Below are 12,620 nucleotides of genomic sequence, written 5' to 3'. Positions count from 1 at the left end.
ACTAGCAGCTTCAATGATATAGTAGGGAGGAAGAACCCTGCAAAACCTAACGATGCTACAACAGTCTGTTCCGAAGTTTGGCTTTATGAGTTGTTAGGAGTCCCATGTTTTTTTTTTGTTTTTTTTTTCTTTCTCTGTTTATGATCGCAAACATGCTAATATGCTAATAAGTACTGCCTGCAAAGAATTTGGATGACATGTGTTATTCAGCAGCTTTTTGGTTTAAATTGATTGCCAATAATGACTAGCAGCTTCAATGATATAGTAGGGAGGAAGAACCCTGCAAAACCTAACGATGCTACGACAGTCTGTTCCGAAGTTTGGCTTTATGAGTTGTTAGGAGTCCCATGTTTTTTTTTTGGTTTTTTTTTGTTTTTTTTTTCTTTCTCTGTTTATGATCGCAAACATGCTAATATGCTAATAAGTACTGCCTGCAAAGAATTTGGATGACATGTGTTATTCAGCAGCTTTTTGGTTTAAATTGATTGCCAATAATGACTAGCAGCTTCAATGATATAGTAGGGAGGAAGAACCCTGCAAAACCTAACGATGCTACGACAGTCTGTTCCGAAGTTTGGCTTTTTGAGTTGTTAGGAGTCCCATGTTTTTTTTTTGTTTTTTTTTTTGTTTTTTTTTTGTTTTTTTTTGTTTTTTTTTTTTTGTTTTTTTTTTGTTTTTTTTTTGTTTTTTTTTGTTTTTTTTTGTTTTTTTTTTGTTTTTTTTTGTTTTTTTCTTTTTTTTTTTTTGGAGTCCCATTTTTTGATGGTAATACTGCACTGATTCTAAAGGAATATGCAGCATTATGGGACAGTGAGGCAAGAAAAACATAGAAGTTATATAGTTAGTGTCTTTAAAGTCTAAAAATTTAAACTATTAATTAAAAAACCTCACATAGTTCACAGCTATCAGGTATCTGTGCGTGGATTGGGAGCAGATATCTGTGCGTGGATTGGGAGCTTTTAGCTTTGGAGTGGTTTTTGTAACTCTGTTTACAATAAAAAGGACACAAGAGCGTGTTACATTGACGAGGTCCCGTTCTTTCCTATGAGCATAATCTTCGCTTGTCCATGAGTCTCTTGAATTCAATGTCTTTCTTTAAGGTGAAAATACTAACTTTGCTGGTTTCTGAGCAGGAGAGGTGATATTTCTCCAGTTCTTGTTTCGAGGGGTTTATGATGTTACAACCCCTCACTTCTCCCTTAGAAGAGGATGGCATTGGAGCGCCGAATACCAATGAAATGATCAGCGCTGAAAGACCTTCTCATAGCAGCTCTACACACGTCTTTGTATTCGTCGTCACACAATCTGGAAATGACCTAGGAAAGTCAATCAGGTAGAACATAGGTATAATTAGGGGGAAAAAAAAATGTTCGGACCTTAAAAAAACAAAAAAAGCATCATTGATAAGCCACACATCTACATTCGTTTAGATAGTTCATAGTTACTGCTACTTTGGATAGCTGATATCTACACTAACTGACAATTCCCTAAGGTAATAACCTTTAAGGGCTATGATTAGATTGCTGGGGCAAGGGGTAACTTGCCCTAATAACTTAGAGTTACTTAAAAATTGGGTTCCTAATGATAGGCTCCTAATAGCAATATCATCTGTTACCTACACACGTGATCCTTAAACGTAATGGACATACACTTGGGCAAAATCAGTGTTTACTCAGCTATTCAACTTCTATTCAGTTTTCATTAGTTATTACATACTCTAAGGAAATTTTAATCAGGTAGGTATGTGCTGAAGGTAGGAGAGGTCTAATGACAAGCGCTGAAAGGTGCTATTTCACTTGCACATAAATTATGGTAGAAAAACATCTTATTCTAAAGTACCACCAAAGTACCACAGAAAGTATCAATTTTAAATGTGTTCATTTCAGTTGTGAATTTTGCTGTATACCCACCAAAAAATCATAAGCCATAAGTATTACTTTGTTCCATGTACGTTACCATTTATATTAAAAACTCATGTACTTTCTACATCCAGTATCTGAATCCACATTATACCTTCCAAGTATAGGTCTCTCAGGTTAGCCACGGATGCTTTGTCTAATAAACTCAGGGGACTGAACTGTGATACACATACACACACACACACACACACACACACACGAACTGCAAGCTGAGTAAAAAACAGTTAAGAGGGAATTCCCTGGTGGCGCAGTGGTTAAGAATCCGCCTGCCAATGCAGGGGACACGGGTTTGAGCCCAGGTCCGGGAAGATCCCACATGCCGAGGAGCAACTAAGCCCGTGCGCCACAACTACTGACCCTGCGCTCTAGAGTCCGTGCTCTGCAACAAGGGCAGCCACTGCAATGAGAAGCCTGCGCACCGCAATGAAGAGCAGCCCCCGCCCGCCGCAGCTAGAGAAAGCCCGCGTGCAGCAGCGAAGACCCAATGCAGCCATAAATAAATAAATACATTTCTTTATTTATTAAAAATATCAAGACAGTAGAAATAGTCCAAAACATCAATTATAAAAAAAAAAAAAAGACAGTTAAGAGTGGTAAGTAGATTATGTAGGTACATATGATTAGGGATACAATTTTAAGAAATTATTCATGTATGGTTATATGTAAGTGTAGAGGTTCAAATGGAAAACCATTAAGAACAGATTAAATATGATTTAAAGTATTCTGAATTATGGTTACAGAAGAGACAATTTTTTTTTTTATAATGTGGGATCCCTGTATAAACCATAAAAGACACAGGAAATATGATGCCAACGGGTCAATAAGCTCTTCAAGCTGTTAACAGCTTTCCATTTTCCTAATCACTGCTTAATATAATTTAGCTACAGATGTGGCTTCGGTGGCTGACAGAAAACCCCAGTTAGTGATTTCACAGCCTTACCTCTAAGTTCTGTGCTCTTTCTTTGCTAAGAGGAGTGAATAGAACATTCAGGTTGTTGTCATGTGCTAAGGAGCGAAGGTCAAAGTAGTATTTGGCATACACACTGACAGGAACATCAATATTAAACTGAAGTAGCTCCAGGAAGTGCCTTTCCATCTCATTCCTGGGGGAGGAGGAGAAGACAAAACCAACACAGGACAATTTTAGTCAACTGGGCTATCTTCAAAAATACCATTCTGAGCTACTAGGATGGCTCTAAATACTGTTTTGAAACAAATAATGGCTACCCAGCTGGATTAATACCCTAATGTTCAAACAAGGTACAGCTATTTGTGGTCCTTTCTGCGTCCCAGCACTTTGAGTCTGGGACAAGGGGGAAGAGGTTATGGCCCTCTTATGCACTCATGCTGCTGACTCAGGGGCTCATTCTTCAGAGTTCCATTAGTGCAGCTGTACGATTCATGCTCCACACTCACTCACAAGGCCCCGCTATAGTGATCAGATGAAAGGAATGATGTATGCTGTTTATTAGCTCTGAAGAACTTGCAGACATTTTCACCGGGCTGATGACAGGAAGGGGCTTACTGAAGTAGAGACGAGCCAACAAAAGGAGTGGGCACATCACCACGGCAACAAAATGGATCCATCGAGAGCCACTGCTATTATCTCTGAGGGGGGAAAACTCTTGAGGCAACAAGGATTCATCTCAAGTAAATAAATAAATAAGCTACATTCGATGGGAAAGGGAATACCCCCACCCCCACCCCGTGCATGGGGCTGTGTCAAAGGGCATAATGCAAGTTTCTGTTCACCTTAAAACCTTACTAGGGTGAGTTGTCGTCACCATGACAGGACAGGATGCACTTTTTAAGCTTAGGAAGGCAGTAAGATTATGTCTCAGCTAGACTAAACCCACTTTACGATACGACCTCTGATAGAGCAGTTGTTTCCCCCGGTGTTAGGAGAGCAGCCCAGAATGTTCAGACCTACCGCCCCTTGCCAGGACAGACTGCACACGCCCACAGAGGGCGAATTCAATGAAGTGGGAAAGTAGAGTGCTGGGAGCAGGCTTCTGCTATATGACCACATCCAGCCATTTGCTTGCCAAATGTTTAAGTAAATAAATATAAAATTAGAGTAAATCTTACCACTTTCCACAGCAATCACTTTAGAGAGTTGATTATATAAAAATGATAAATACCCAAACAAACATGCAAGTGGCTTATTTTACAATACATTTGGTTTCCTGGTTTTAAAGTGTTAATATTTTATCCATTGGATAAATCAACAAATGCTCCATGTTCTCCTGTATGGAGAGCAGAGTATGAGCAGAAATGAGGTTTCTCATTTGTTGAACTTTAAACCTAACTGAACCTACTTCCAAAATTCATTTCCTGTTCATACGGCCAGAAGTCTATAGAAATGTAAATCAGATAATGTTTTGATAATCAGCTAATCAGGACTTAATTTACTACAGGAATAAATGCACTTCACTATCCCTTTTATATTTTCTCCACTAATACATTTTAATTGTGTGGAAATACAGTACTTCATAGGATTAACATGTCTATTAATAGAGCTTTAATCACTGAAGAAAAGCATTATGCCTACAGAATATGCATCTTCTGTGTTTTTTGCTGTTTTTAAATGGCTAGGTGGCTGAAGAGCCTACCACTTACAGGCGCAGCAAACTGTCTGAACAGCAGCTGCTCAGTTTAACTTACTCTTTTGAAGGGAAATATATATTTAACAAGACACAGAGATGTTAGAAAGTTTTAAGGAAAAGCTGATAGACAGCAATTTTTCAATTCAGACTCAAAATGAGACCATTACAAATAGTAGTCAACAGCAGAGGGATGAAACAAATGTGTATTAAACACTTTGTTGTAATGCTTTCCAACTCCCAAAGATCATAAACAAAAGCAGCCTGTTATAAACATAACTCCTGGTGATTCTCCGTTCTACACAGAAAAGCGTTGTTTAGAATTAGTTTCTTCATAGCTGGACAGTGCCGCCAATGCTCCTGGGCTCAATGTCTATGAACACCCACACGTTTCCCTGCATGTTCTCGGATGTTGTACCTGGAACCAGAGCCCCAGTCAGCTCAGTTGCAGATTCTGAGAAAATTTCAGCTGCCATCATGGCAGGGATGGTGTTCACGATTACAGATTTTCCTTCCTTCAAGGGACCAGTTTAAAGACTGATGATAGTGTTGGTCAACGTCACTTTAGTTTCTGCAACTTCCAAAAGTACTTCTATTCATTTCAAATTCATTATCTGCTGTTACACTGTTTGCTAAGATTGCTACCAGCAATATCACCATGACCACATGGTTTACATGATCACCAAAGTGGGCATTTTCACCAAAAGCCACTTTGACAGCTACTGACAGTCACTGGTCCCTTCTCTTAGTCACAACTTTCCTCGCTTCAGCTGTAAATATGCACTTTGGTAGTTGTGAATTATCTAGAGTAAGGGGCAAAGGTAACAAAAACAAACTCTTGCCCCTGCCTGCCATCTTGATCGGCCTCTGCTGTCCAATATAATCAAGAGGTGTCCTTTCCCATTTTCCTGAATGCCACCCACAAAGACAGGTTCACTGTCAAGCGGGCACTTCGAGAGTCTGCTGGAATTACCTCTCTGGCTCATCCTGCTTCCCACCCTTGGGGCCCTTCACCAGAGCCAGACTGGAAGCCTGGCGTTTCATGCCAATGTGAGCGTGCCATCTGTGAGGAGAACCTGCCTAGTTAACTCAAGGCCCCACAAAGTGCCGCTGTGTTTGCTGAGTGCCCTGGGTGAGGCCCCAGGGATGCTTCCCGGACTACCTGAGAGGTAGGTGTTTCCTAACTCAGCAGACTTTAGGGGAGGAGACAGGAACACAGGGATCTGAAACCTTTATATGTGGCTACCTGTACATCATAGTTTCTGTAACAACAGAACCTCAGATAAAAAGGAGAAAAAGACCAGCAAAAGCAAATACACAATGTGTGACTCAGGTTGAAATTATAACCTGTCAGTAGTCTAGAGGCCCTAAGACCTTAACAGTGGCCACTTGCTTCAAAGACCAGGCATGTGCCCCTTAAAAATGGACTGGACCTGGTAGACAGCTTTAAGAAAGCTGTCAAGTTACTGACTGTACCGTGTTGTTCTGGTAGTGAGCTTGTAAAATGTTTGGCAAAAACCACCAGAAAAATAATTTCAATTTATCAAGCAGAATATTACAACAATAACACATCAAGACCTACCAATTAATGAGGGGAAATACAAATTGTTATACTACAGCTAGATAGAAAGAAGTCTGTAATTTGATGTCTATTTCAGCTCTCTGCACAAGGTAACCTTTCTTAAAATGTAACATTTCTTAAAAATGTAAACTTTATGAGAGCAAATGAGGTATTGGAAAATGGTTAGAAAGTTCACGGTAACCTTACAAACTCACATGTCCTCAACTGTAATGTCCTTGAGGATCTGGCAGTCGTCCACATTCCATACAGCCTGATCGTCCCAAAACTTGGAGGCAAGAAGAATGGCTCCCAAAACAATTCTTTTCCAGTTAGTGGGGCAAATGTCGATCTCAGCATAAGTTAAAAGCCTTTCTAAGTAAACCTGCAAAAGTAGAGCACTGATCTTTGATTTTAGTTCAGTTTAAGTGCTGTGATAAGAATTGTTAGGAATGACAGATTTCATCTCTTTTTGACACCCCTTTTATTCCTAGGTTCTACAAAGACTTTGCTCAGCCAAGCCAAGGCCAGAGGCCAGGTCACAGTTGTAAGTCAGATATTTCTGTTAGTCTGATATTTCTACTCTGCCCGTGTGAATTTCCAACCCAATTTTGGTCACAGGAATGAAAGGACATCTCAGCAAAGGGCATTCTAAAGACACGCATTGTATTATTACCTTCCCACTTGTCAAGGGCAGCACATACAGCCCAGTGTCGACTTCAACTGTTCAGTAAATGCTTGAGTGCCTATCACGTGCAATGTTAACTACAAGACTGGTGGTGGTTGCGTGGCGATTTTACATAACGCTTGAGTGTGTAAAATTCTGGTAAGACTGAGCACATCTTTACCTTCTCTTCAGAGTCACCAGTCCTTTTGCGGCATGAACTTGAAGATAAAAACTGGTGGTCAAGAGAGCCTCCCAGTGGCTGCTGCGTGGCACAGCGGGACAGGCAGTACAGAGGGGCTTTGCAGCCGTCAAGTATTCCCATATTTTGGTGCCTTTTTCAGGAACACACATGCATACAAAGGGTAGTCCTTTTCATATCCCCAATTTTTCACATCTCCATTATCATTTCATTATTCGTTTCTGTCTTACATAATCTGCAGCTTAGTCAATTCTTTTGGTTTTAAGGTGGGAAGACCTGCCTGTGTCTGTATCCCTGGGGCTCCTCTAAACCTGCCGGTTTGTGAGATGATTTCATGGTTTCTTTTACATGTATCAAATGTCTACCCTACAAAGAACTGGATGGAGTTAACAGCTGAGCAAAGATTTGAGAGGTAAGCTGTGATTTGTTGTTACCTCTGTAGAAGAGTGTATATGCCATTTGACAAAAAGAAAAATGTCCAGTTTTAAAGAGTCTGTTTACTCTCTGAAGGGTTATCAGATTGACAGCTCAGATTCGCCCATGCCCTCCAAACTCTACTGTGTTTTCAAACACGGGTATTGAGATTATATGTTCTTAGTGAAATTCGGCTCCCATTCCCCAAAGAACTCAGCACTCTCTAGTACCCTAAGAACGACTCTCCCCGCAAGGTTCAACTCTCTACTTTATGGGACTAATCAGAGGCACTGAAACGACACTGGCAATCTCTCAACTTCCTCTCACCTTTGTACTGGCAAACTTGGTACACGTGCCGCTATTCATTTACCCCGCTTGCCCTCCTGTCTCGGAGGAAGCGAGATCTCTTTCTTTTCACTGAAGCTCACTCTCCTGTGAGTGAAGTTGATCCCACCTCACTTCTGCAGAGCACTGTGCCCACAGTTAGTCTCTTTTGGAACAACTTCTCCCTCTCTGTCAGAGGCTTCCTCCAGTGTGAATGCTTCCATGTCCCCAGCCTGTCCCCCACTGCCCCTCGACGGCGTCCTCAGGGCTGAGGCCAGCTCCTCATCTCCCATCCTCTCCTTAACCCACTTCAGTCAGCCTCCTGCTGCTACCACTCTACAGAGACTACTCTTGCCGTGGTCACCGGTGCCTTCACACAAACCACCCAGAGCTCTTCGTCCCAGAGCTCCACTCCCCAGGCCTTCCCTCATAAATGAAAGAGCACTGCCACACGCCCAGTCGCTGAGACCAAACACCTGCACTTGAGTGTATCCTGCTCCAATCTGTCAGAACTTCTTGTTATCTCTACCTTCACTGGTACCCTGACCGCTTTTCTGTCTGTCACTTCTGACTTGTATCGCTGCCACTGCCTAACTTCTCTGCCTCCCAACAGACTACAGTCTGTTCTCCCCAAAGCAGCCAGGAGAGCCTCTTAAATTAAGACTACTTTATGCGCCTGCTCCAGATCTGCCAGAGGTTTCCCATCAAACAAATACCTTCTTCCCGTGGCCTGCAAGTTACGAGGCCCTGTGCGGTACGGCCTTGTCCTTCCGTGACCTCATCACCTATGCTCTTTCCCTCATTCCCCGCTCGGATCACAATGGCCACCTTGCTTTTCCTTGAACACACAGAACAAGTTCCTGTCTCAGAGCCTTGCACTTGTCCCCTCTGCCCGTAATGCCAGCGTACCTGATCTTCCTCAGTTCAGCCAGGTCCTGGGTTCAAACATTACCTCTCTAAAGAGGCTCTTCCTGAGCTTTCTAGTAAGCCCCTCTAATCACTTTATCCCTTTACCTTGCTTTCTCTTCATGGTTTTACCACTACTTGAAATAGTCATCTTTTAAAAAACACTCATTAAAAAAAAACACTTAGGGCTTCCCTGGTGGCGCAGTGGTTGAGAATCTGCCTGCCAATGCAGGGGACACGGGTTCGAGCCCTGGTCTGGGAAGATCCCACATGCCGCGGAGCAACTGGGCCCGTGAGCCATAATTACTGAGCCTGCGCGTCTGGAGCCTGTGCTCTGCAACAAGAGAGGCCACTATAGTGAGAGGCCCGCGCACCGCAATGAAGAGTGGCCCCCACTTGCCACAACTAGAGAAAGCCCTCGCACAGAAACGAAGACCCACCACAGCCATAAGTAAATAAATAAATAAATTTTTAAAAAAATTTAACTTTAAAAAAAAAAAAAAAAAAAAAACACTTATACTTTGCTATACACCTGAAACTAACACAACACTGTAAATCAACTGTACTCCGATAAAAAAAAAAAAAAAATTTACGTCTTCCACACTTGCTCCATAAAGGCAAGAACTTTATTTATCCAACTTGTTCTCTCCTCCATCCCCCACATGTAGAAAAGTGACACAGAGTAGGTATTCAGTGACATGGTATTTATGACATGAGCAACTTCTTGGTAGCATTTAGCGTTTGGACCATACTCTCCTTCTTGAACCTCTCCTGGTGTCTCTTAGGGTTCTCTGCTGGGTTTCCTACCACTGTAGCCACTCCTCTGGGGGTCTGTCCCTTAAGTGCTGACAGTCCCTACAGATCTATCTTCTACCCACTTTTTATTTTACATACTTTCTCTGCATTTGAACAGCTACACTTAATTCCCACCCTCTAGCTCAGATTCATGCTCCAATCCCATATATTCAAATGATTACTAGACACTGCCATTCTGCTGTCTCGCAGGTACATCAAGCTTAACTTGTCTACAAAGAAATGCCCCTCTTCCAACCCAAATACTCTCCTTCCTGCAGTTCCTAGCTCTCCATATGCAAGCACCATTCCTGCCTCTCTCAAGCATGTGCTAAGCACTCCAAGTGGCCTGTAGCTCCAAGAAAAGGCCTGTGTCTGATCCAGTACCCGCTGAGGGGTCTCTTTTCAAAAGGACACGCCTCCCGTCCTCAGTTCTGCCTTGACAGGCGCCGGCAGTGAGGGGCCTAAGTATCCCTTCCCCGCAGACCACGCAGCTGACTTTCCCCCTACAGGTTTGCTATAGGGAGGAGTAAAACAATCCCAGCTACCTCTCACTTGAATATGATTTATTATTCAAATGATAAAATCTTACCATAGGAATTAGGAATGGATGACAAAAAGGTCCTTACACAGCTGTAGCTTAGCAGGCTAACTAGAGTAAAGCCTTCTGAAGTCCTACTGGCACCCTAGTCCTGGGCAACTTCACATGCAGGCAATAAGAGGACAGCAGGGATGGTTAACACCATTATCCATTATCCACGGAACAGAGAACTGAGGGCAGTAGTTCTCAATCAGGACACACGTCAGAACTGCCTAGGCAGTACAGTCTGGGACTCAGCTTCAAACTACCCGGCACCTGTTTCTGCCTGTGGACCAGAGCGTTCAGTTATTGCCCCGCCCTACCACCACAACATGCGTCGTCTGTGTGTGCGTGTGTGCACTGTGCGTGCATGTGTCCCCTCAGGTGTGGAAGGAGAAACCAGAAATCTCTCCTGCTGCCTTTAATAGCAATTGTTTTGTGATGAGAAAAGCAATGGCAACATTTTAAATCATAATGATTATTAAAGCTCAAATGTGTATACTTTACTTTCTTTTGATAGGTTTCTCTTAATAAAGTTCTAATGATCATTTCAGGAACCTACTTTCATTTGGGAAAAACAGGACCATACCATGTGTACAAGACAGAAATTTCTACAGATGCTTTATGAAAGAAAAAATATCTTACCAAAGTTACTACTGCACTTTCAGCAGTTAGCTGTGCAGCACTACAAAGAGTATGAACAAATCTGTAAATGCATTTGTGTTCAGGATCATGCTCGAAGTATTCCTCTGGAAGCTTTTCTCGCTGAAAGGAGAAAAAATGCAATTTATGTATCCATGGAAGAAAAATACTTAAAACTACCCTTAAGATAGCAGTCTTCACACTTGGGCCCACGTGCCCCTTAAAATAATTTTGGTTGGGTGACATGTCTTGTAGTCTTTTAAATATAAACAATGGGATCCTAAAATACCACAGTGATCCAGTACTCACCACCATTCATTAAAGAAAAATACAGGCACAACCGCAGAAAATTTATGTATTTCCACGTTCCTCCCCACAGAATTCTAACCAAATGTAAACTATTGGGTTGGCCAAAAAGTTCATTTGGTTTTAAGTAAAAATAAACGACACAGTTTTCATTTTCACCAAGCATTTTATTGAACAATATATTCACTAACCAAACAAACTTTTTGGCCAACCCAATATTTTTAGGCTCAAAAGTCTTGCTGATCACCATATGTCATACTTTTCTGTAATCAACTTTGAAAACACATTTCCAGTGTCCTGTAACCATAAGGCTCTAAGAATGTGCTGTCCTGTACAGCAGTCGCCAGCCACGTGTGGCTACAGAGCACCTGAAGAAGTGAATTTTAAAACTTTGTCATTTTAATTCGTTTAAAATTTAAACAGTTTTCTAATTTTCTTCTTAGAGGCCTTATCATATTAGGTTTATTTACAAATATTTATATTGTTTGATGCTATGGAAAATCATCCTTTAAAAAGATACATTTTCTGTTACTTGGGTATGTTTACTTACCTGCTCACTATTCATACAAAGTGCAACTCGGTTCATATCCATCAACCCCTTATACAACACGCCTTCGGGAAAATGACTAGACACAACATGGCGTGGGGAAGAAGACTTAAAGGAAGATGAATTTGAGTTCGAGCTGGAGGAAGTAATTTTCTTCTAGTAATTAATTTCAAAGCAAATCAGCATGAAATAAACACAACTGTATAAGAGAAAAATACCACTTCAATAAAACTGACACTTACTGTGAGTGGATGTAATCTCTCATCAAAAATATCCAAGGATCTATCTGCATCTCTATAAAATAAGAATGTGCATTTAAAAAATTAAATCAGGAGTTACTATCTTAGTAAAATATCTGCTAGGAGTAGAGAGAGGGGTAGAGGAAGCTTAACCTTCAACAAAGCAAACAGTTTTATAAATTCTTCTCCTGGATTCCACCCTTAGAAAGGTTTCCTGACCTATTTTTACTCAGCACATCAAGTTCCGTGAAATCTTTTCTACAACAACCAGCCAGAGTTGCCTCTATAAGCACTGACCCTCCCTAACAGGCAATGCTAGTAAACCAATATATTTTCACTCCTCTAACCTCACACTGGAATATGCAAGAACATTTTATAAAGCAGTGGTGGTGGGCAATAAATTCTTCTCACTTCAATCAATGTGAATATGAGATTCATGGTTTTTTCCCGTTTTTTTCTCTTTAGTTCTTTATATTCTTATTGTGTATTTCTTCTTGTCTCTTTTAAATAGTTTGAGTTAAAAATGTAATTGTCTTTTTATTTTAAAAGAAACCAGGCTTTTTAATTTAAAATTTCACCACACTAATACACTGCGCTCATTTGAACAGCGGTTCTCTAAATGTGGTCTGCAGGCCTCTGGGATTCTCCCCTATCCCCTCCCCTTCAGGAGGCCCAAGAGGTCAAAACTGCTTTTATAAGAATACTAAGACACTACCTGCCCTTCACATTGTGTGACATTTGCTATGGATGTATAAAAGCAAAAGTGGGTAAAACTGCTGGTTTCTGAGCATGAATCAAGGCAGTGGTACCAAACTGAATTAGAAGTCATTCAATTATTCACTGCCACTTGCAGTTAAAAATCTGCTTTAAGAACATCCTTGATAAAAGAGTAAAAATTAATAGTGTTCTTAAACCTTGGTCCTT

The 12,620-nt window shown here is 41.2% G+C and overlaps 1 protein-coding gene across 1 annotated transcript in view; it reads right to left on the bottom strand.

The window, feature by feature from the left end:
• Nucleotides 1-1,199: 1,199 nt before the first annotated feature.
• The window catches only part of LOC132368814 (cyclin-Y-like protein 1), a 33,853-nt gene continuing 22,432 nt past the window's right edge, over nt 1,200-12,620 (bottom strand). Inside the window, exons 6-10 of the mRNA XM_059927538.1 lie at nt 11,700-11,751; nt 10,608-10,727; nt 6,299-6,465; nt 2,860-3,022; nt 1,200-1,316 (exon numbers count right to left, since the gene is read on the bottom strand). Coding sequence (XP_059783521.1) covers nt 1,200-1,316; nt 2,860-3,022; nt 6,299-6,465; nt 10,608-10,727; nt 11,700-11,751 — 619 coding nt within the window. The remainder of the gene's footprint in view (nt 1,317-2,859; nt 3,023-6,298; nt 6,466-10,607; nt 10,728-11,699; nt 11,752-12,620) is intronic.

Source organism: Balaenoptera ricei, chromosome 7 (genome assembly GCF_028023285.1).
Source record: "Balaenoptera ricei isolate mBalRic1 chromosome 7, mBalRic1.hap2, whole genome shotgun sequence".
NCBI classification, from domain to species: domain Eukaryota; kingdom Metazoa; phylum Chordata; class Mammalia; order Artiodactyla; family Balaenopteridae; genus Balaenoptera; species Balaenoptera ricei.
Note: the sequence above shows the minus strand (reverse complement) of the source record. Positions and strands in the feature narration are given on the sequence as shown.